At 41.9% G+C, this 25,428-nt stretch overlaps 1 protein-coding gene across 3 annotated transcripts in view; it reads right to left on the bottom strand.

The window, feature by feature from the left end:
* Positions 1 to 1,160: 1,160 nt before the first annotated feature.
* The window catches only part of LOC120547955 (regulator of microtubule dynamics protein 2), a 50,741-nt gene continuing 26,473 nt past the window's right edge, over positions 1,161 to 25,428 (bottom strand). For 2 of the 3 annotated variants that reach the window (XM_039783790.1, XM_039783791.1), the window contains exons 5-11: positions 25,119 to 25,179; positions 7,736 to 7,811; positions 7,050 to 7,127; positions 4,151 to 4,249; positions 1,643 to 1,696; positions 1,442 to 1,522; positions 1,162 to 1,323 (exon numbers count right to left, since the gene is read on the bottom strand). In XM_039783790.1, coding sequence (XP_039639724.1) covers positions 1,270 to 1,323; positions 1,442 to 1,522; positions 1,643 to 1,696; positions 4,151 to 4,249; positions 7,050 to 7,127; positions 7,736 to 7,811; positions 25,119 to 25,179 — 503 coding nt within the window. In that variant the 3' untranslated portion in view covers positions 1,162 to 1,269. Of the gene's footprint in view, positions 1,324 to 1,441; positions 1,523 to 1,642; positions 1,697 to 4,150; positions 4,250 to 7,049; positions 7,128 to 7,735; positions 7,812 to 25,118; positions 25,180 to 25,428 lie in introns of all 3 variants that reach the window. The other variant, XM_039783789.1, reaches the window with a different exon arrangement.

Genomic DNA, 25,428 nt, shown 5'->3' with positions numbered 1-25,428 from the left:
CCGGGGGTCCAGGACAAACATTAAAAACGTCAGCACCCATGGTTTCTGAGACTGCAGCATGTCTGCATGTTGGATCATTGGATTACCTGCAGTTACACGTTACTGTCACAGGAGTTGAGCAGCAGGAGCAAACTGAGTAGTGACTGTCTAATGGACGGATGCCAAAGTCAACAACATAAAGAACATAATCACCAGCGTGTGTTAACTGCATGATCAAATAATAGTCCAAAGGCTGCGTGTGGAGTAGATGCAGCCGGCGAGCACTGGCGGCCGTCTGAGTGAAGGGGCCGAGAAGTCGTCCACGGGTCACAGCATTCAGACATCTTTGTTTGGGAGCGCCATTGTCTGATGGGCTTTTGTTATTGCCACTTGAATGTGTGGTAGGAGATACAACAACAACAAATTAACAAAAAAATTAAAAACAGGATGGAACTGGTAGTAATGTGGGTCACTTTCCTCAAAAGCGACAGGTCTTTGTTATCAAGGAAACTTAGTATCCTTGAGACACACTGGAGTAACTTTCCCTATCAGAGCCATCGGACCTCTGAGAGAATGTCTGCTACTCACTGCCGAACACAGACCGACTGGGAATACATAAATATACACCAACAATCACGCTGAATTGAACCTATGATTAATCCAATTTCAGTAACGATTCGACAATTTTTTTTTAACAAAAATCCACCTCATAGACTGGATCATTTAAAGAGAGGGGAAACCAATTGTCAGGAGTGAACAAATTGTTTCCCCAAAATTAAAAGGAAACTAATACAAATAATTAGTGAAATAAGAACATTTATTATAATTAGAATATGAATCGGATTTAAAACTACAGTACGGTTCGGGCTGTGGCAGTCCATTGCTCCCATTGATGATATAATGCCACAGCACTCATCCATCCACTCACAGAGTGAATTAACATGATGGCCTCTCAATACACACTGTACACACTACACACAGGTTTGTGGCACTATCTTTGTGGGGACCCGTCATTGACATAATGCATTCCCTAGCCTCTTACCCTAACCTTAACCATCACAACTAAATGCCTAACCTTAACCCTTACCCTCACCCTAACCTAATTCTATCCCTAACTCTACAACCAAGTCGTAACCCTCAAACAGCCCTTTGAACTTGTGTGCATTTTGGCCCCACAAAGCTGTCGGGACCCCACAAGTATACTGGACTCCCGGTTTTTGGACCCCATGAATATAGTTAAACAAGCCCACACACACAGACACAGACACACACACACACACACACACACAGTCACACTCCAAGCGCTGGGCAGAGTAAGTCCAGCTCCTTTTGTGCCTCTTCATCCTGAGAAAGAAATAAAAAAATCTTCAAAACAATTAAATAAAATTGGATCTTGCAGACTGAATAACCCTTTGAGATGGATGTAAACTCAGTACTGCAATAGTACAGGGATGAGGTCTACCTCTTTGGACACAGTATTCATTGAAGAAGCAGCTTGGCACATGTCCCTAGCCTTGTCCCTCTGCCCCAGGTCTCTGTAGCACTGTCAGAGAGAAGAACCAAAAACCCCTCAGTGCCTTGTTTAGTCTCAGTAGGGCCCCACAGAACAGAGCACAGTGTCGTCCCAAAACAAACAATGCCAATGAAAGTTTCTGGTACTGACCTTAGCTAGAAACACATAGTTAGGTTTGGAATATCCTGGCTGGATCTCCTCAACCTGATAAAAAAATAAAAGACAATTAATCTCTTTTTACAATACATATACCAATACAGCCTCTTTTACACAGAGATTCCGAAACATTGCCGTGAAGAAGACCAGCCATTACTGCGGCTTTGCTTATTTACACTAAACATTGTCTTTATCCTTGACGTTCCACTTCCGGGATTGCTCCGGTGTCGCAGGAAATTCCGCCGGATGCATGTACTGTATGTCCGTTTCCTTGGAATTTTAAACTCCGGTGGATTTCTGAGGACTATGGTTAACTGCTCCTCAGATCTCTGCAGGGTAAATCCAGACAGCTAGCTAGACTATCTGTCCAATCGGAGTTTTCTCTCGCACGGCTATTTTACAGCGGCCCAAGACGATTGTGATTGGTTGAAAAAAAGCCAATAAACCAGAGCACGGTTTTTTCCAATCCCGGAATGCTGTGTGGACTAGCCAGACCCCCCTCCGGCCCACAGCGTGTGGAATAAGGTCTGGCAAAGCGAGACTACACTAAACCAAACAACCGCAGCTTAATGCCGCGCCAGTGTGTGATTTTAGATGGCATGCCGGCATTGCATAGCGTCGGCATCTAGTGTGTGTGTGTGTGTGTGTGTGTGTGTGTGTGTGTGTGTGTGTGTGGTCTCGCCATGCCGGCTGTTCCTTTTTAAACAGGAGGACAGAAAGACATTGGCTCTCTTACTACCTCCGCTGCCGGTCTACTCGGTTTCCCTATTCTGTGTCCGTAACTTTGATACAGTACGGCGAGGCAGAATAATGCATCCCCGCCTTGAACAGGCTGTGTGAAAAGGCACTATATCACTCAAGCTAATATCACAATTTTATATATTACTAGGGGTGTCACAAATCAATCCACGATTCAAAAAGTTTTTTCAACAGGGACAGCAATGCCCCAATGAGAGCCACTGGATGGCAGAAGGGTACTTTGCAACAGTTTCTCAGAGTTTATGAGGCGCAACTGAAAGCGCCATGCCATGCTTTACCTCCGTTGTTTGTTTCCATAACTTACTCACAGGGAAGGCAAAATGCTGCCACACGGTGACTTAGGGAAGCAGGAGGATTTATCAGCTCTGTTGATTCTCTGCCATCACCGACTACGGCCGTGGTCATGGTTGTCTGGAATAGTCAAGCTGCAGGCAAGTAGGCGGTATTGGATTCGATTTCGATAGGCAAAATAGAAGGCTCATGTCAACCGATTTGCAATTTCGGGACACCCTTATGTATTAAGTAAAGCTAATGGTACAGTAGCTGCTAGTATAAATTTTAATGTCCGTTTTAACTGGACTAGATTAGATGAAGATTTCAAATGGTCTGGACGTAAATGATCTTCACCCAAGCATGTCAACACTTCTTCCTATTCCATTACAAAGGCCTAGAACAACATCTGGCTTGACTCATTGCCTTGCCTCTCTTTCCCCTGCAGCTCCTACAACCCAAACAGCTCTGTGACTGTAAGTCATGTACCGATAACCACAGGTTAGAGGCTGGGGACCTCCCTAACCGGGCAGAATCTATCTGTTAAAGCTCGACAGCCTCAGTGGATGGCTCTCCTTCAGGTCACGGGTGGCATGTTTGAACAGGGAACACATAAAACAAATCGATGTGTGAGATACACAAGACATGAGGAGGAAGAGGCCTGAACAGGAATTTGGCAAGAAGCTTAATTCATTTCTCTACTATATAAACCTTTGAAATGTGAGAACACAGATTAAGCCATATTAAATACAGAGCGTTTGTTTTTTTTGAAAACTGGGTACAGGAGCGACCTGGAGGCAAGTAGCAAATGAACACTAAACCGACAGGACACCGTATGTGACGTGTTTCATTAATCAGGGCAGCTCAGGGGAGAAGATGCAATTAATGAAACCGTATGGAAATAAAAACAATAATCAATTAGAAATTGTAATCAGTCCCTATTTTTGTGTAATTATTATTATTATTATTATTTTCAGGTAGTTACCGGGCCCACAGACTGAGTTGAAGAATTCCTAAAAGCGCAAGTATGCTTCAAGCACTGTGCTTTTCGGATCGTCTAACAGCATCTCCCCCCACATCTTCCCAACATCGGAACTGGGCAGCTACGCCCGACATTTTTTTGGAACTTTCTGAAACCAAAAAGTCAGACATTTTTTGGAACTTTCTGAAACCAAAAGTCGCGCACACTTTATGCAATGTTTGTCCAAGTGTGTTGAGGTAAAAAAAAAGGAAAAAGACAGCAACACCATGATTACCTTTGAGTGTAATCCGCTAAGACCATTTGTACAAGTCGTCGTATCTCACCCCTCTCTGTGATGGCAGGCTTTTCACACCGCATTTTATTATGTGGAGTGAAACCGTTGTGAACACTTGCTGTGCGCACGCTGCACACGCTAGTTCGCTCTAGCGTACTCTCACCTTACAAAGTCGAATATATGCAGAGGAGAATGATTGCAGGATGAGTCACTGTACCTTAAGAAAGTTTTTCAGTGCATCTTCAACTGTGGCACTTGGAGGCTCTCCAAATAATGTTGCAGCAACTTTCCTCTCAATCCATGACAACTGAGCCACCTGTAAAATAATCCAACACCTCAAGTCAAAAGACGATTCTTCGCAATAGTTTGAGGCTACAGCACACTACTACTGCATTTACATTGTTAAACATCGTTTTGACATAAAAACGATCGCGCGTGCCAGTGTAAAAAGGAAGCAGATTGTCTGACTTTACTCTGAGGTTGAAAATCATGGATGTATAAGTTGAAAATACAGAAAATACTTTGGACTAAGAACAACAATGGGAAAAAGTAAGAGCAGGGATTTATTATTTTGGAGTGTGGACGAGGTGGAACTGTTACAGAAAGGTATGTAAGCTACCTAACCGTTTCTGCCCGTCCAGACTACAAAGCAACCCCAGGGTCCCCAAACCAAACCGGGGCAGCAGTTCTTTCCAAATGTCTGTTTTAGGGGTCCAAAAACGCTGGAGTAGTCTGGAAGAGAGGCGTAACAAAGTAGTAGTGTGGATGTAGTCTAAGAGTAACACCAGGCTGAAATGCAGTGTATCACTGCCCTCTCTGGTTGAAACCTTTGAGCCTTTTCCACATGCTTGGTGTGGTTGGGTGTGGTTAGAAGGTTAGTGCACCTTTAACCACACCAGACAGGGGTTGTCACGGTCATCCTTGAGCGAGGTGACAAGTAAAGCCGCTGGAAGACTTCCAGGGGAAGTTCAATAACTCTTTAAGACATTACTAAGGAGTAGGGATGGGTACCGAATTCAACGCTTTTTAGGCACCGACCGAATTGCCTCTAAAGTATCGAGTATCTAGAAATGCCTCGTCATTCAATACCCTAAATCTCATCCAACCATGAACCAATAAGCATGCAGCATACTTCTACCAAGATCTAATAATGCTTGTGATTGGCTGTTTAGTGTTTTGTAGAGGCATGCAGGGAAAACTCTAAGTTACGCACAGAGACTGGGCTCACATAGAGCTAAATACAACAATAACAAAAAAGATTTGTGCTGTAATGTTGTAATTTGTTTTTGTTTTATAAAATTGGTATTGAAAAAAGGATCGTTTAGGAAACGGTATCGAAGTACCGGTAACAATTTCTTTTTAACGATAACCAGCCCTACTAATGAGCTGTTGTGAATGGCAATCAGCTTCAAACATGTCTTTTCCTAAAACAGTTCCTTAAAACTTCCAAAAAGGGTCGTTCCCTCAGGTTTCCAAAATAAAATCAACAACTTTTCAGTGACATGATGGAAATTCCACAATCAACATTTGTTAACATCTATGTTTAACCTAATTCAAATTTCTCATCAGATCTTGCTTAGGCATATTGCTGCTGTCCATTGAGATATTGATGTAATTTGGAGGGTTTTTCCTTTTTGTCTGTTAAACACAATTACATCTGGGAGCAACCAACAGTGAAAGAAACTGCATAAAAAAATATATATAATATAGTTTTTTCTGAACTATTCCACGCCAGACTGCGACTGTCCCAATATTTCCACGGCCACAGGTACCCAGTCCACTGCTACTTTTCTACTGACACTTTTTTTTCCCCCCGGCAGAACATGATAATGGCCAGGAGAAGGCTGGGTCAAACATGTAATGTTCCTTCCTTTTCACCATTCATCAGAGTAAAGTCTAATTGCAGGTGTAGCGTTGCTTTGGCGTCATCCCAGGAGCTTTCAAACAGAACCGCTGGCTGAATACAAACACTAGATCTTTGTTGAACATGAGCGCACCACAGACAGCCCTTAAAACTCAATCTGAAAATATCAGGTGTTACTGCTCCACTACATGTGCACAGTCACTCACTCTTTCTCTGGTACTGGCAGTGTACGTCTGTAGGGCTGCAACGAACGATTATTTTCATTGTCGTTTTATCTTAGAGCTGGGCAATATATCGATATTATATCGATATCGTGATATGAGACTAGATATCGTCTTAGATTTTGGATATCGTAATATCGCAATATGGCTTAAGTGTTGTCTTTTACTGGTTTTAAAAGCTGCATTACCGTAAAGTTATGCCATTTTCTGAACTTACCAGACTGTTGTAACTGTTCTATTATTTGCCTTTACCCACTTAGTCATTATATCCACATTACTGGTGATTATTTATCAAAAATCTCATTGTGCAAATATTTTGTGAAAGCACCAATAGTCAACACTACAATATCGTTGCTGTATCGAGGTATTTGGTCAAAAATATCGTGATATTTGATTTTCTCCATATCGCCCAGCCCTATTTTATCTGTTGATTATTTCTATCGATTCATTGTTTGGACTATATAATGTCAGAAAATGGTAAAAGAAAAATGTTTCCCAAAGCCCAAGAGGACGTCCTCAAATGTCTTGTTTTGTCCACAACTCAAAAGATATTCAGCTTACCGGCACAGCGGAGAGACAAAACTAGAACATCTTCACATTTAAGAGGCTGACATCAAAGATTTTTGTCCTCTTTTTTTCCCCATTAAAAAAAAATGACTCAAACTGATTAATCGATTATCAAAATAGTTGGCGGCTGATTTAATAGTTGACAACTTAATCGATTAATCTTTGCAGCAATAAACCGCTGGAAACATTTATATGTAATGACAATAATTAGTCATCACAATTCATTTAAAAAAAAATTGGTAGTGACAGAATGATTGACAGACAAGACATGGTCGTCAAAGAAAAACAAACCTCAGGGAAACCTAAACAGTGGGAATGAATGAGGGGAAGCCGTGGGTGGGTTAGCAAAAGGGAGGAGGGAGGCCACGCAGACATGTCAGCCTCCGTAAATCACTGTGTGTGTATGTGGGGAGAGATGGGAGAGATATATGTGCTGTTCGCAGTGTGTCGGGAGGGTCACCTACAGCGTAGCACCAGCGGCCCATCAGGTAGTAGGACATGGGGTCTTGTGGCTTCAGCTCAATGGCTTTATCCAGATGATCCTGGGAGGGGAGGCAGACACGCAGACAGACAGGGAGAAGATTTACACTGTTGATTCATGACACGGCTGCTATTTCCACTGTCTTCTGTTCTGACCTGATCTGTCCTGCTTCACCAACCCACAAGTATTTCAAAAACACCTCTCACACACGCGATCTCGCCGAGCGACCACACACTTCTGGATGTCACACACACCCTCCCTCCCTCGTTCCCCCTCTCATTCTCCCTCTCTCGGATTCAGGTTGTTGTTTTTTTTTTCCTTCATATCTTCCCTCTCCGGCTCCAGCGCTCTATGCCTTTCTCTTTCACCTGTCAAGAGTTTTGCAGGTACACAGTGTTTTGGGGGGAAGCTGCTGACAGAAGATAAAATGCTACGTGCCGTTGTTCCACACTCCCTGATCTTATGCAACCGAATGGCTGTAGGAGTGGCTTACTGGCTTAAATGATACGAGTCATTCCCCTCTACTCTGAGTACATGGGAGAAGCAAATGTTCGACATGTATAAAAACAATGTATACAAATAATAGTCTAAGTGTTTCATTAAGTAGTCACAACTCGTTTCAGAACCGTCCCAGACACAACATACGGGCCGTTTCAGACGACAACTCACCTTAAAGATGTACCCGTTCTTTATCTTGTTCTGCACTGTATCATATTCTGCCATAATCCCACACATGATAGCATACCTGTGGAGAGACAGTATTATGTTGATCAGTTGTGTATTAGGTGTCTACAGGTCACACTGCTTGGCTCATTGTTTCAAGTTTTTACAGATTTTCACAGAGACAAAATAGAACAGAACAAACGTTGTTGTCCAGCAGAGGCAGGAAAATATGAACACAAAACCGGTCCACAAGATGAAAACGTCACATTAACATTGCATTTTCATTGCATTCATACTCATGGTGTAAAGCATACACTCTCATATTTAGGTTTAGTGTAATTTGTTGACCACATTAATTACAATTGGGATAAAAGAACCCTTGTAGATCTTTTTTTCTTTGCGTTGCCCTGAGGGGAGCAACTCAAACTCAGGGTGGAGGGGATGTGTTTTGTCATAGATGATTGACAGGGCTTCCCTGTGTACAGCTGTGTTTGAACTGATTTTCACAGATTTTATGTCCCCCGCACCTAAAACGTTGCGTTATGTTTTCTGCTGCAAGAAGGCAATGACCACCATAATTATCAGTAGACAAGATCCTCTTTTTAAGAGCACAGCTGACAAAATTACTCTCAGTTGAAACTGTATCTGAAAACCTAAACCTATAAGATGAACTCAAAGAGTTACAATAATAGAAAAAGGCACCGTTTTATGTTGCCCAGTCCTGACTGACTACAGTGCAGAATTTTTTGAAGATTTTTGTTTCTAACCGGTAGGACCCTTGTTAACCGTCCGTGCGACCGACAAAAGTCTGCAGCTGTCCGCGGAGCGTGTGTCCGAGCCCGTCTCCACAGCATCCACCTGCGAGGTTGTCAGCTGTGTGTCTGCTCGGCACACTCTGTGTGTAGGACGGCCAGTTTAACCCGCCAGTCCTCATCGATATAGTGGCATGTGTCACGTTGCGCTCTGCTGTGGCCGCCGTGCAGCAGAGAGCTTTAAATGCAAACTAGCGGTTATAAAAATAGATGGTATAGACCAACATTTCTAATCACATAAAAAAAAGTTTTTAACAGATAGTATTAATCTGTCAAAATTCGTATTGTCGGCTAGCGGTTAAACAGTCCTATCCATATAGAGAAGTTTTGCGTAGGTGGGAGGCTCGGAGAGAAATTGGGCAGCACCTTTCAGTTACACCACCTTTTCTCTGGGTCACTGACAATGAGCAACCAAAAGGACCGAAAAACCACCAACACTCTTCTTTAGCGAGACTCCTCATTAGGCAACCTCAGCGGAGATAAGCTGCGCCACCTTATTCCTTCACCCACTAATGAGTACGCCGACTCGGCCCAGTGGGCAGGTGGAGGGGAAACAAAGAGCGGTTTCAGCTTCAGGATCTGTAAGTCAGCATGACGCTGAGGGTTCGGAGCTGATCAAAGTCTTTTCACCGCAAGGCTGCTTTAATCCTGCTGGTACTCTGTCAAACACCACCGAGCGACATGAATACCTTTTTATATGAAGGATCAGCGTGCATAAAGGTCATCTGACAGTGTCGTCTGACATGGTGGTGCTGATGGTAGATGGAATCTGCAACTGTGCGCACCGAGGTGTCTGGTATGTGTGAATGGATTTTTTAACGGGGCATGAATTGGCGGTGGGCTACTGTTCCCTGAAGTTGCTCTCACTCTTTTTGTCTCGCTCTCTGGATTGTGATCGGGCACAGCGTGATAACACAGATTACAACACCAAGAAAAAACAAATATGAAAAAAAGGGGTGAGATGTAGTGGGCTGTGGCAGAGTGCAAATTGTACTACATGATTAGCAGGTAATTACTAATTTAAGATAATGTAGGTACAATGATCTTTCTAACTGGCAAGTAAGAAAAACTGGCCGATTTGACTTCAGTTGACAATGTTCCACCCACTAACTGATCAAAATGTACAAAAAAAAAACATCAGGTGGGCGGGTGAAACATCACGCAAACATCACGTGCTTCTCATCATTACTCCCACTTATAGCGTGGGAAATTAACAGTGATAGGACAAGCCCTAACCACATCACAAGTTTGCAAAACCTTATCTGCAAAGAAAACACAGGCGAATAAAATTGTGTGCAACTGTATCCAAAAAAAGATGTGTTTATTTTCTTAAGGTTGCGCGGGGTGCGGCCACGCTGCCACTGGTTGGCGATGGATGAGTGCAGAGCTCCACAACATCACAGGAGCAGAGATGCTATCTGTCTGCAGTTGTGCCACCTAGCTTCCAATGAAAACTGCTGGATGTAAAAGGCTTTGAGAAAATCCATCACCGGTGAGCAAACATCTGCAGCGAGGAGAAACAGAGCCAGGACACAGCTGGATTGCACTTGGTCACCACATGTTCATCAATCAAATTTTGAGCTCCTGACATACAAGTAGCAAGAGCCTCGCACAGTATCTAGTGGTGCTATGATCTGACTCGATACAATTTAAACAAAACTGAGAAAATCAAAGCAACGTTGGCTAAAAACAAGAGTGAATAACCAATATCCAATTCACCAGCTCAGAATGAGAATGAGAGCTTTTAACAAAAATACACTTAAAGTGATGGTTCGGAGTAATTCACCCTAGGGTCCTTTGCACCATGACCTCGAGCCAAACATCCCCCCAGAAGGTTTTTTCACCTGGGTCTAACATTGGGAGAGTTAGCTAGAGTAGCGTTATCAGCTGAATAGCTTAGCGCAGGGGCTAATGGACCCACGTTTGTATCTTGTAAGTTACCCCACTAATAATGCCCGAAATGATACCAAACGTCTACAATTAGTACAAATAGGTTATGCTCTCATAAAACGATGGATTGGAAAGTTTGTAAGTACACCAGAAGTTTATGAACACTTGCCTGCTCTCTTCAGCTCTCTGTTGCTGCTGCTGCTGCTGCTGCTACCTGCAGTTAGACGAGTGCTTAGGGCCGTCTACAAATTACACCGAAAAGAGTTACAACAAAAATATTTATTAATTCAATGATTAAATAAGGTAATGTCTCCAAACTTACCTCAATTATTACTTGTCTCCTGCTAGTTATACTACAGCACTTACTTTAAAAAAAAAATTAAATTAATAAATATTTTTGTTGCATCTCTTTTCGGTGTTGTAATTTGTAGACGGCCCTAAGCCCTCGTCTTACAGCAGCAACAACAACAACAGCAGAGAACAGAAGCCAGCAGGCAAGTGTTATTTACATAAACATCTGGTGTACTTACAAACTTTCCAATCCATCGTTTTATGAGAGCATAACCTATTTGTACTACTTGTAGACGTTTGGTATAATTTCGGGCATTATTAGTGGGGTAATTTACGAGATACAAACGTGGGTCCGTTAGCCCCTGCGCTAAGCTATTCAGCTGATAACGCTACTCTACGCTAACTCCCAATGTTAGACCCAGGTGAAAAAAGCTTCTGGGGGGGGTGTTTGGCTCGAGGTCATGGTGCAAAGGACCCTAGGGTGAATTACTCCGAACCATCACTTTAACAGCTAAGGGGACCATTTGCTTGATTAAACACTTTTTAGCCAAGCTAGCAGCTAACAACTTTCAGATGGATTGCCATTGAAGTTTGGTAAAGATATTCATGTCCCCCTAGGGATGCATTGTAAAAACCTTCACTTTCCATCTAGCATCATCATCAGGTCAAACTTTTACTTTGTCCAATACTTTGGTTTACTTGCCAAATACTTGCAATGTTTAGTGCTTTTAGTGTTTGTTTAGTGCTAATTAAAAAGGTTAGCATGCTAACATGCATGTTGAACAGGGTAAACATTACCTGCCACACAGCCTCACAGAGCTGCTGTGCAGCACGGCTGTAAACTCTTAGCCTTGTTAACACTTGCAGTAATGCAATAGTATAGCTGAAACAATTAGTTAAATAAATTATTTGTCACTCAACAGAAAATTAATTGACAAGAATTTCATAACTTATTAATCATTTACAAATGTATAAAGTAAAAATGCCAAAGGATTAGCTGGTAGAAGCTTCTTAAATGTGAGGAGTTGCTGCTTTTTTCTGTTACATATCAATGTAAATTGAATATATTTAGGTCTTTTGAACAAAATAAGCAATGTGCAGACTTAGGAATGAAGGAAAACGTAAAAATGTAGGGAACTGTGACAGCCATTGTTCAATATTTTTGGACACTAACGATTATTCAGCAAATTAATCGCTAGTAAAAAATGATCATATAACATATTTATTCTAATAAAAAAGAAGTAGTGCTAGCTTCTCTTAACTTCTTGACATCAACCCCAATGCACTGTGCCATCCAACCAGTAAATTACACTAATACACTAATGAGCCCAGCTAAATGCAATCTTTCTTCAGGAGTTATGCTCAGAATACATTAATCTCGCTCTCTCTCAACAAGCATGCTGTAATATGCTGATGTGATTAAATGCGATAAATCTTGCATCTTGCTGGTGGTGAGATGAGAGTGGCGAGAGCAGCATACCAGAGGGGAATAGTAATCAGAAATGCTCAGGTTAGGGCTGTTGGAGAGATTGCTCAACATCCAGGCTACCGCAAGACATTTTAACTTGTCTCTGACTGGCTAGCTCTAACATTGTTCAGCATGTAGGAATTCTGGCAGTGTTTACTGGGAAGTATGCGGACCCGAGAGTGCCAGTGGCAGAGCAGCTCATGATTGGGCCAGCAGGTAAAAGCGTTGGCTCATCTCGGCACCTGGACTTTCCCCCTGCACAGTTACACTGGGGGTGTTTGCATTTGTGATCATGTCAAAGCTCATCCTCAGCCTGTGCTTCTTTCTTCTGTATGTATAATTTCCAAAAATAAGAATCTCAAGTTGCTTTCACACCTGAGCTGTTTGGTGAAGTGAACTAGAGTTTGGTGCACTTCAGGTGAGAACGTGATCCGAAACAAATACAGGAAGTGAACCAAAGCAACGTGCATTTACTAGCCTGCAAATTCAACCTTGCACAACATTTATGGACTTTTATATGATTTGAGGGACGATAACTGTCAAATCCATAACCTTTTATGACCGTATGTCGCTCGTTGTGTGTTTAACAACCATCATCATCTCTCTCTCATCAGGACCGCCCTCTCCTTCACTCGCTGTCTGTCAGCTGCTCAGATTGACTGCTTTCTTCTAAAATATTAGAAGCACTAAAGCAAAATGGGAAAACCCCTAGATGTTATAAATGTGGTGCTCTTTTATTTCAGAGACCATTATAGGTGTGAAAAACTACCTATAAATCATAGAGCAGATTTTCTGCGCCATGCTGGATGTGGATTGTGTGTTGTTTTTGGTCTTACGCAACATAGCTATTGTTGTTGTGTTAAAACAGCACCAGGCCTTCAATGCAGAGGCGGAGAGAAGTATATAAGGAGAGGATGTGTGAAGGGGTAGAGAGGTGTGTCTCGCCTCAGGGCCAACCTGCTGCTGTTTATCCTCTCCTCACTGAGTTGAAATACTATCTCTCCCCGACTGTCTAAGGCCAGAAAAGGGAAATATCAAGAAGAGCAGGAAAGGTGGGCCGCAGCAAGACATGACAGGGGGAAGATGAGAGGAGGACAGCACACTTAATTGTGCAAGGTTAGTGCGCTTTTTTAGCACGGCTCAGTGAAATTCCCCCACTCTACTGGCCAAAAACAAAAGGGACTAAGTGTCAGCTGCTTGGCGGAAACAGCAGATTGATTTCAGCCTTCAAATCCAAACATAGAGAGCTCATTCAAGAGAGAGAGGGCCAGGCAGGGTGCCAGGCTAAAACTTGCACAGAAACAGGAGCAGGAATTCAAGGACAAACTGTGCAAGACAATGTGTGAAGTGCGCGGATATACATTCCCGTGACAGAATGAGCTGATGGTGTTTTCTTTGCATGGGGGTTGGTGGGATTTGCAGCCACGTGTCAAGTGTTCCAATAGCGATGAACCAGAAAAACAGTGAGGTCTGGAGTTTATGCACACACACAGGGTTTCCACGACTACTGGGAACAGAGCACAATGCTGCCACGGTGACACGCACGATGGCCGTGGCAAACAGAGGCACGTGTTTGAAATTAAAGTTGTCTTTGTAGAGGACGCCATCCTCTCTCCCCCTCCTCTGACTGGCACTGTCACAGGCTCCCTGCTTAATCCGCGGGCCTTTGTACAATCAGAGAGGCCCTACAGCCAGGGATTTACATGGGCTGCATTCACGCGGTGGGATCGTTGAAAACGCACCTATAAACAAAGCCGGCGATACAAGAATGCAATCACAACTCGTTGCCGTCAGCCTAAAGAGATTATACAAATAGGACTTCACACTCGCTGTCACGAATGCCCCCTATGTAAGTAGGGCTGGGTACCGAATTAAATACATTTACGCACCGAACAAATTACCACTGAAGTATCGAAAATTGCCTCGTCATTTAATGCTGAATTTCAAAACATAAGGAGTAAATCTCATCAGTGTCAGTGAGCCAATAAGCATGCAGCATGCTTCTACCAAGATCTAATAATGTTTGTGATTGGCTGTCTAAAGTTACAAGTCGCAGAGACACGCAGGAAAAAACTCTAAATTAATGTTACACGTAGTAGGAGCTAAAAAATACATAAAAATCTGATTTTGCATTTTCTTTTTGTTTTATAAAAAGTAGCACTAGTAAGTAAGTCGCAAGTAAGAAAAAAAGTATTGTTTAGGAACTGGTATCAGTCACGGTATTGGTATCGGTATCGAACATTTTTGAACGACAGCCAGCCCTTTATGTAATCCAATGCAAGCATACTGTATGCATACCCACATACACACATTCATACACCCATAGACAAAAAAAAACATATTTCGCAAGATCGCACTTGTGTTCCACACATCAGCTTTGTTTTCTAAACTGGTTTACTAGAAAGCTCCATGGCAGACATGACGGCTACATTACTGGAGTGCTTTTGAAGAACGAAACCTGAGACGAGAGAGTTGCAGGTATGTCCTCTGACATGCATTGAAAAAATAAATAAATAAAAAGAATAGTCACGGTGTGGAGAGCGGTGGAGATGCTGACAGTATGCATCTCTATGGTGCTCTTTGAGTGCCTCAATACACATCCAACTTCAAAAAGAGGCCTCATCCCCCTCCCCTGGGAAAAATTACAGAGATTTGGTGCATGACAAAGTGGGAAAGTATGCCTAATCTCTTGCGAAGTGATGACTGTTATACGGACATCACATCCATTCATCACTTCAGATCCTCAAACGGCTAATGTACAGGCTCAGAAAGGTTTTGAGGTTTGCAAATGTCTTGCAACTTGTCGCTGCACATCAACAGTGATTTATATGTAAAAGCTTTGGGTTATTTAGTGTAATCCCTGGTTCTATGATAACAGTCTGAGATCCTTCGCTATGGGCATTGAATAGGTGCTATACAAATAAATGCAAACTCACAGAATGAGCTTCACTGCCATTTGACCTGTATTTTAATATAAACTTTTGTGAATATGGACACAACACTGGAATTTTGAGGCAGATGCCAAAACCAATATTCAAAATTCTGATGATATATCAGTTTTTGCTGTTTTCACATTGCAGTATACAAAACACTTCTAATTAGGATCCCTTAAATCTGGTCATTTGTTTCTTATACCCGCGTGTGTTGATACAGATATATCTATTAAATGCTGCTTTCAGACAATAAAATGAGGCCGTCATCCCAGATGTTTCAGATACAGTAGACCCCTTAATGATATTAGCCTCGTTATTGTTTTTGAGCTTTCCTACTCTTATTGTATGCTAATTTGGACATAATTAAATCATATTTACAGGATCATTCAGCAGTATACTTGCAATGCGGTGTGAATAGGGCTGGGCGATATGGAGAAAATCAAATATCACGATATTTTTGACCAATTGACTATTGGAGCTTTCACAAAATATTTGCACAATGAGATTTTTGATAAATAATCACCAGTAATGTGGATATAATGACTAAGTGGGTAAAGGAAAATAACAGAACCGTTACAACAGTCTGGTAAGTTCAGAAAATGACATCACTTTACGGTAATGCAGCTTTTAAAACCAGTAAAAGACAACACTTAAGCCATATTGCGATATTCAAAATCTAAGACGATATCTAGTCTCATATCACAATATCGATATAATATCGATATATTGCCCAGCTATAGGTGTGAAGATGATCACTTTGTCAATACTGTGGTTTATAACCAACTACCTGCAAAACAAATTGCATTCCCATCAGCCTCAGCTGTAATTTGTGTTTAGTTCTAACTAGCATGCTACGTGTAATGTGCACCATGTGTGATGCAGGGTTACTATAGTTTAGAATGTTCAATTAGTTTTTATTTTAGTTTTGACTTTCCAATTTCATTTTAGTTTGGTTTGTTAGATTTTAGTGTGTTTGCTAGTTTTAGTTTAGTTTCAGTTTTTTAGAAAGATTTAGTTTTTATATATTTGGTTTTAGTTTTTATATATTTGGTTTTAGTTTTTATATATTTGGTTTTAGTTTTATAGTAGTCTCAGGGCTAGATTTATCAAGCCGTTTGCGCCTGTTTCCAGGCGCTAATTGCTCGCAAAGATGGACGTAACCGATGCGGCATATTTACAAACAGGGCGCACTTGGGTAAAATCGCAGATTGTCTGCCACATGAGCGAGAAGAGACAAGTTGCGCTTTCAATATGCGTTCGGTGGGAGGTTGTGGGGAAAGTGGGAGTTGCACCCAAAAGGTGGGAGGATAAGCGCAAAGTGCCCCTAATTATATATTTCGTGGTATTTACAAAGACTGTCAGTAAGAGCGCGCCTCTATTCTGCGGGGGAAATTCTCCGCCTCTTAAAAGCAGGTCTAAACCAGCCGCAGTCGAGTTTCCTCGTAGACCTTTATGCCGCTGGTGAAATGGCAACAGTAATTTGAGCAAGACGAAGACATAGGCGAGGCTGAAAATATTTTTAACACAAGAATCACACTTTGTCAGTGAACACAACATCATTTAGCGTTACAGATTAAGCAGCCATGCCATATAGAGTTACTGGAAGAAATCAAAGATGAAATTGAATCTCCCACTCAGCGTTCACATCCCATTCCAGCAGTTGTTAAACTCCTCGCTACATTACAAATATTGGCATCAGGATCATTTCAAACAGTCCTAGCATCAGCAGTGGGAATATCGCAGTCTGCACTCAGCCATATCATAGCACAAGTACCGCTTTGCTACGGCGCAATTTACGGTCTAGTGGGCGGAGAAAGACGCTGATTGCCTGATGGGTGTCAGGGTTGATAAATACTACGCAAAATGTGGAAGCATAGCGTGCGCTATTACCGAACTCGCATAAACAGACGCAGCGCAAACTGCGCTAGTGTTAGTAAATTAGGCCCTCAGTTTGTTTTTGTCAGGGCCAAGTGTAATGTCTCAGGATTCTGTAGCTACATACACACAAAATACATGGTTGGAGAACTGTAGTAAATAGCCCTGATATTTAAGGTTAAATCTCGGCTCTACTTTATTGTCCGATGTGAAGCAGTTACGGCACAGTGCCATCTCCTGGAATGCCAATGTCAAGTACGTTCAATTTCTATAAAAAAAATAAAAATAAAACAATTTTTCTTTTTATTTAGTTTCAGTTTACTAAAATAATTTTTCACTGCTTATTTCTGTTTTAGTTTACTATAATAGCCATGGTGTGATGTAAACTACAAGTTACAATGTGTGATGGACAGTGATGCCACGTAACGCGTTACTTGTAACGCGTTACTCTAATCTGACCACTTTTTTCAGTAACGAGTAATCTAACACGTTACTATTTCCAAACCAGTAATCAGATTAAAGTTACTTATCCAAGTCACTGTGCGTTACTATTTTTGTCATTTTCCTTAGTAAAAATATATATATTTTTGCTTTCTTCTTGCGTCTCGGGGAGTGAAGTCACGTATGCAACAAGTCACGTTTTCAGCATGTAGTTCACGTGTACCACGCAGCGATACAAACGTAAACAACTAGTTTTCTAGCTGGAAATACAGTCACTATTTTGAGTTTGTGTCCGCTAAAGACGGCAATACTAAGGTTCGTTGTACACTCTGTGCTGGTGGCGACAAAGTGCTATCTAGCTACAAAAACACTACGTCAAATTTGAAGAAACATTTGGAGTCGCAGCACTGCAGTCAAACTTACAGAGCAAGTCCCAGCAGGTGGTGCCAAGCAGAGAGCAGGAGGCCCCCCCACCACCCAAACAACAAAAGATGGACTTCGGTGCAAAACCAGTAAGTGGGGGAGAGTTGAAGAAGTTGGTTGGGCAGTAGGCCTATGTTGTAGCAGAAATGCTTGGTTGACTGGCTCTCTTTCGTGCCATAATAAACCAGATCCTTACTACTGGCAATGCCGAGCTGCCTCACAGTAAACCGGTTATCATTTTTATGTTGAGGCTGTGGGGGGGGTTGTCGGCAGTTGCTGAATGTAACTAATAAAGTAACTCGTAATCTAACTTTGTTACTTTTAAAATCAAGTAATCTGTAAAGTAACTAAATTACTTTTAAAATCAAGTAATCTGTAAAGTAACTACGTTACTTTTTCAAAGTAACTGTGGCAACACTGGTGATGGATTAATTGGCTGTTATAGCTCCCAGTATGTAATAGCTGTGTAATGATGATACGAGTTGAGTCCCAGTTCATTGGCTGGGTCCTTGCAGGAGCACAGCCCATGAAGGAGGGTTCCTTCAGAGGACCTGCAGGCCAGGCTGAACCTGCTCTTCCTCCCCAAAAAGGAATGTCTAGTCCAAAGCTAAGTTTGGCTGTTGCAAAATGAATTATGGTATACTGATGTGTCCCTGAAAATGTAGTCCAAAAGATGCTGCCTTTCTCTGTGCTGCATAAAGGTTGATTTATGCTTCTGCGTTAAACTGGCGGCGTGGCTACAAACGTAGGTACGTGGAGACACGGACCTTACGCCGTAACCGTACCCTACACCGGACCCTACGCCGAAGTCGCACTGGTACCTCCTGAAAAATGTAACTACATGTCGCGGCGACGCACGTGGCTTGGTAACGTTGCATTTCCCCCCAACTCATTTCCTGGTTCTCCTTCTCCATAAACAAAGTGAAAAATCAAGGAGAGGGTTAAATTTTCCTGCTACAGATTCCCCCCAGCGGTGAGAAAGAACAGGGGAGACACTTTGTTTCTCTCACTATGAGTCTAGAGTCTCTACTCACTCCAAAGCTAATCACTGTCACTCGCTCTACCACACACTCCCCACGCACGCACACATGCCAGCCCTGCTATTTTCCTTAAGAGTTTGATGCACAAGTATAAACTTCAGGCCACTTACGTAGGCTACGGTGAAAGCTCTGCGTGAAGCCTCTGCCTTTAACAAATACAGATAAAATATTTTAAAACTCATTTGGTGGGATTTGTTACTGTATAATTTGTTCTAAACTTTAATATTCAGGTAGGTCAAAAACAGATGAAGGAGGAGATGTGTAAAACTGGTTTAACATGACAGTTTTTTTCTGTCATCAAACTTAAAACACTTCCAAGTTTCAGAATAAAGGTTTTGGTGAGCATCCAATTATACCTGTGTTGCTAGGATTTTAGCCGACTACGAATGAGCCAGCAGGCATCGTTTTAGTTATCGTTAACACATAATGAGCAGAGGTTGTAAAGAATTATGGTTAACTGTGTACAATAAACATATTACAACAACAGTTGTGTTAGTTACAGTGCATCCAACAATGGCTCCCTTCATGCAGGGACGAATGAGGACACTGTGGCCCCATCTTTCATTTTCTCATTAAAATCAAGCTAGTTTTCAATATGATAATGTGAAATTCCTTCAAACAATTAAAGTATAATGGTTCCTAAGTCAAATAATATTCTTCAAACATGCCTCACTTTTATGAGACAGAAACACACATCCTTTAACCTTTCCTTCTCTTAAAGAACAAAGCATATTCTTTGAGAATAGCTGAATCCCACCACATTTGCTTATCACATGGAATGGAAAGTATGTTGATATTTGACAGTGTATTTGTGAGTGAATGTGTGCGTGTTTGAGAAAGAGTGAGTGAAAAGTTATTAATATTGGTGAGTGAATGTGTGTGAGAGTGCAGAGTGCGTTGTATGTGTGCCTAGCTTTATTCACATACTTACGTCTGCATGTGTGTGTGTTTATGAGAGAGAGAGAGAGAGAGAGAGAGAGAGAGAGAGAGAGAGAGAGAGAGAGAGCAGTTTGTTGTGTGTGTAGGCCCATGTGTGCCTAGTTTTATTCGCTCTACCGCCACCTTGAACAAAGAGGGGAGGGTGTGCTTATTCATGGCCAAAAACTGAAGGGAGTTCTGTCCATCACAAAAAAGTCCAAATAGTGGTTCAGCTGAATATGGGGACTGGAACCCGAATCTCTCCCGATTTGAAGTGTCTGATGAAATTCGACGTCGGAAATAAGTACTGCAGACCTTGCAAACTGCCGTTTCTTTTTTTTCTTTGCCTGGTCATATGTGTAATCCTTATAGCCAAACTTTATTATTTTCTGTGCAGAGGGATAGGCGCCGATTTATGTTTTCCTCCGTGGGTGCTCACACGCGCACACCCTTTAAAAAAAAGTGTTTGCATTTCAGAACCTTAGGAAATGGACAGCGCTCGACACGAACACACACGCCATAATAAAGCCGTAAAGTAGGCCTAGCCTATAAGCTATCTTTCAACTCAGGACAGCGCCACTTCTCACAAATACAGATTTGTGAGAAGTTTAACTGGCACGTAACCGCGATCAGCTTCGTGGGAAATGCCACCGACATAACCAATCACACTATGACAGACGCTCCACAACTGCAGTGTTTAATTTTAGATTAACGTAAAAATGAACTGGCAGTCTGGCACTCGTGGGCGGTCAGTATTTTCCGTGGGTACTCCGGAGCTCGAGCACCCACGGTATCGGCGCCCATGAGAGATCCATGACGTTAGGCTACTAGCCATAGCCAGTGTTGTTTACTGACGGTCTGCCGCCGCGCGCCGCGTCATCATATCAACGGTTCCTGCGCATGCAACAGCACTCAAATCATAAAGTTAATTCCTCCTCAATATCAGAGGGGGAAAAATATATTTATTAAACAGAAAATCCAGTCATTTCAAGTCATTTGACTCAAGTCAAAGTCAAGTCTCAAGTCATGAATATCAAGTCAAAGTCAAGTCGAGTCTTTTATGAATGTTAATCAAGCAAGTCTCAAGTCCTAAAATTTGCGACTCGAGTCTAACTCGAGTCAAGTCATGTGACTCGAGTCCCCCATGTCTGGTGATTAGAGATGCACCGATTACAATTTACTAGGCCGATTCCGATTTCCGATTTTCATTGAGTTAGACCAGCCGATACCGATTTTAGCCGATTAGATAATCGATCGCTATAAAATAGAACTATTTAAATTACTCCTGGTGTGGGAATTTCACACAAAGTGCAATGTTATGGAAGAACCATTTTCTTCTTTTCACATCCAATATCCAACTAAAAAAATGTGATATATTTAGCAAACTAAACTTCTGTATGTATGAAAACAGGTAATGGCAATAAAATAATGTATAAATAACAAATAAAATAAATATAGCCTTGCAGTTAGGGCTGGGCAATATAGAGAAAATCAGATATCGCGATATTCTTGTCCTAATACCTCGATGTCGATATTGTGGCGATATTCTAGGGTTGACAATTGGTGCTTTAACAAAATATCTTCACAATGAGATTTAAGATAAATAATCTTCAGTAATGTAGATATAATGACTAAGTGGGTAAAGGTAAAAATAATAGAGGTAGAACAGTCTGTTAACACAGAAAATGACATCACTTTACTGTAATGCAGCCTTTAAAACCAGGAAAAGACAACACTTAAGCCATTTACGATATTACAATTTCCAAAATCTAAGACGATATCTAGTCTCATATCACGATATCAATATAATATCAATATATTGCCCAGCCCTACTTGCAGTATAAAGATATTTCTCAAAACACACACACGCAGGCCTGTTTGAACGTCAAAAGTAACGTTACCTGAAAACAGCGTGTAGTTCCTTTTTTAGCAAGTTTGCTTTATTGTGCATTGCCCGTTGTGCATAAATATGAACAACGGGCTTATCTGCTAATGTTAGCTACCGATGGTTACCTCGGAACAATCCAGCAAATAGACGGTATGGTACTAGTGTGCCGTTACCTGAAAGAGATGATTTAACGTCACCGCTTATTTTACACACAGTTTAGCAACAAAACTAAACGCGGAGGGAAGATTACTACGTTTTTCATGTTGGTTTTAAGCGGTGTGCATCCCCACTAACCTGGAAAGCGTTTTCAACAGTAACGTTAATACAGCGTCTCTTTTTTATTATTATTTTTTTTTTAATACAGCGTCTCTTACAACGGCCAGCGGGGCGTCAGAGGCAGAGGGACCGCAGCATTCGCTAACGTTAGCTTCTTGTCTCATCTGGGGTCTGATAAACCGTAAATTCATCAAAGTCAGTGTGCCCAACGCTATTTTCAAATAAACTGTAGCTGTCATATTTCACGGGACCAACGTGAGTGCGGTTTTCATTTTCCAGTTGTTCAGCCTCAGAGGGGAGAGAGAGAGAGAGAGCGGCTGACTGTTTGCCTGAATGAGGGGAGAAGACAGATCTGTAAATTTACGACTTTATGACTTTTCATAAACAGCTGATTGAGCGGCAGTGCGCCGCTGCTACATGCATATAGCGGAAACCCTGCGTGTGCACGTGTGATGCGGCTAGGGCTGGGCAATATGGAGAAAATCAAATATCACGATATTTTTGACCAAATACCTCAATATCGATACTGCGGCGATATTGTAGTGTTGACTATTGGAGCTTTCACAAAATATTTACACAATGAGATTTTTATGAATAATCATCAGTAATGTGGATCTGACTAAGTGGGTAAAGGCAAATAATAGAACAGTTACAACAGTCTGGTAAGTTCAGAAAATGACATCACTTATGACATCACTTATATCACTACTGTAATGCAGCCTTTAAAACCAGGAAAAGACAACACTTATGCCATATTCCGATATTCCTATATCCAAAATCTAAGACGATATCTAGTCTCATATCACGATATCTATATAATATCGATATATTGCCCAGCTCTAGATGCTGCGCGATGTAAATCATGCGGCGCCCACCCCGAGTGCATTTGACCGGCATAAAATCGGCATATGTCAGACTGACCGGCCAATTCCGGTCACCAGCTGGTCAATCGGTGCATCTCTATCGGTGATCAAATCTAACTACGCATTTCAATTATGACATATATTGTGTTGCACCAATTGCACCAAAGTATTTTTCCACACAAAAACAAAAGTTAAAAAAATATTTGTAGATCTTTCACATTGAAAAGATTATTTAGCATTTATTTGAACCCATTCAAACAACACTTTAATAGAGTTAAACGAGGGTAGATGGCAATGGAAAGGTTAACTCCAATCACTTGGGCTATGCCAAGAAGTCTATATAAGTAGTTTCAGTGGCAGAGCAGGAACTGCCTGACAGCGCGCCTGAACATCTGCCAAATTATGACAAGCTGGGCAGCATTCAGGAAAACAGGTGACAAGTTTTCTCACGGCATCGGCACACTAAGTAAACAGTTACCTCAGACGTAAACTTCCTTGCAACACTGCCTGGCACCGTCCCCAGTCCCTGCCTCCTCCCTTCTCAAAGTACAACTTTGCCCTGTCCGTTCAATTCCGATGGCGTTTCTGCTCAGTTTAAGAATCTTACAAATTCCATTAGTGGATATAGGATTAAGCATTAAGCTTTTTTAAAACTGTTGCTCTTAATTAACTAAACAAACACTGCCTTCTATTTCACTTGATGCCGTGACTGCTGCGGTATGTGCATGAGCTAATGCTAATTATTCCCTAACGAACAAAGCAAACAGTGCTGCTGGCTCGAGCAGGCAGTTTGGGTCTGTTTTTCATGAGAAAACGACACACGCGTGTACAGAAAGTAACCGCAAGATCTCAATTACACAGGACACTGATTCAGGGAATGTAATTCATGGTAACAAATACGCACACTGGGGGAACTATTAGTATTTTAAAAATAAGCAAACACAGGACACTGTTTACTGTATGGACATTATATGCTCAGTGCTCAATGTTGAAAGGAGTTAGGCAAAGCCAAATAAAAAGGGCTTTGCATCATTTTGTTGTAGCTGCATTCCATAAAGACTTTGCCGTTGCAGGCTGATCTGAGAGATGCATCTGGTGCAATCTTCTTCTCTCTATTCCAGCCATGAATTCCATGTATGATCAGCAGTCAAGTTTTTACATGAGCAGATGAGGAATGTACCACTTAGGCCTGCACAAATACAAACGGGATTCATGCCATCAGGCCCACTCTGCACAACTAATTAAAAGCAAAGGGGATTTTTCCCTGAGTCACAGAGCAACCGGGGAGGTATACAAGCAGAGAAGAGGTTCTCCTGGTTTCCTTTGTCTGAGAATTGCCTACGGCGGCAAAATTCCCCTTAACTTCATGTCATACTAAGGGCCACTCAGAGAGAGAATTATCAGCCATTTTGAAATGTCCACTAGCATCAGACAGATGCAACAAAAATGAAGTTTCTGTGGGACAAGTCAGACAATACACCACAGCCACGAGAATACGTGTAGAGCGTGAAATGTAGACAAATGTTATGAGCTGGACACAAACCCACAATGCCTTGGCGCCAAACGTGTCACCGGCATAACGCCAAGCACAAAATATGTACAGCTCGTGCTGTGAAGCAACCATCAACGTAAAGGAACAGCAACAGAGTATTCCAGTGTAACCGCCAGTCTATCTGAGCAAAGTTAACCCTAGGCCGTGTTTACATTCCTCAAACTGCATGTGATGCTATCAGGTGGATGAGGGGGTGATCTGCAGGAAGGGGATGTCTGGGGGTAAGCTACTATTATCTCATAAACATGCATGTCTACAAAGCATGCAGCAGAGCTCTGCTTAAAAAAAGACTACTTCATTCCTTTATTTGACAAAACATGCACTTTTTCTATGCATATTCCATTCTGTGTGGGTTTGGTCCAAAGAGTAAACTGACAGAATTCACATTTAAATTATTCTGCCTTTTACCCCTGTAGGTTTTCTGAGATGTTCCCCTGGAATTACTCAAGTTACATTTGCTAAAATTGCCCAAAGAAATGGGATGGCTGCTCCAGCCCGACACGTCACTCAAAAGCACAGACCCCTTCCCCCCCTCCCAACACCTCTCATCAGGGGGAAGTACCTTTATGCTTTCATTCTGTCTCATAGCATTTACTGAAATGTTAAACTGGATTAGAATTCAACTTTCTTTTGAAATGGCAGCTCTGGCAAACTTAACTGAACGGGGGGAAAAAGAAGTAGCTTTTGAACGCGGAAAGAAGGAAACAACTCAAACCTACCACTGATGACTTTCAGCACATGTGGGGTTCAGGCTCACTGCCTCCTCACCGACTTTCTTCCCTAAGAGGAAAGAAAAGACAGACAATAGATAGTGATGCTCCACTGTAACACAAATTCACCCCAGGACGTTCTCACACGACAAAAGAGAAGAGAGAGTGGATTAGTAGAGTCAAGGGGTGTGTTGACTGAGAAAACACAACAGGATAAACATAAATCAAGAAAAACATCAACGGGCACCGGATTAAAGCGATAAAAAGACAAGTGACACGAAATGCAATCCAAGAAGAGCGCTCAGTTTTAAATCCTTCA

Source organism: Perca fluviatilis, chromosome 19, assembly GCF_010015445.1.
Source record: "Perca fluviatilis chromosome 19, GENO_Pfluv_1.0, whole genome shotgun sequence".
Classification (NCBI taxonomy): Eukaryota; Metazoa; Chordata; class Actinopteri; order Perciformes; family Percidae; genus Perca; species Perca fluviatilis.
Note: the sequence above shows the minus strand (reverse complement) of the source record. Positions and strands in the feature narration are given on the sequence as shown.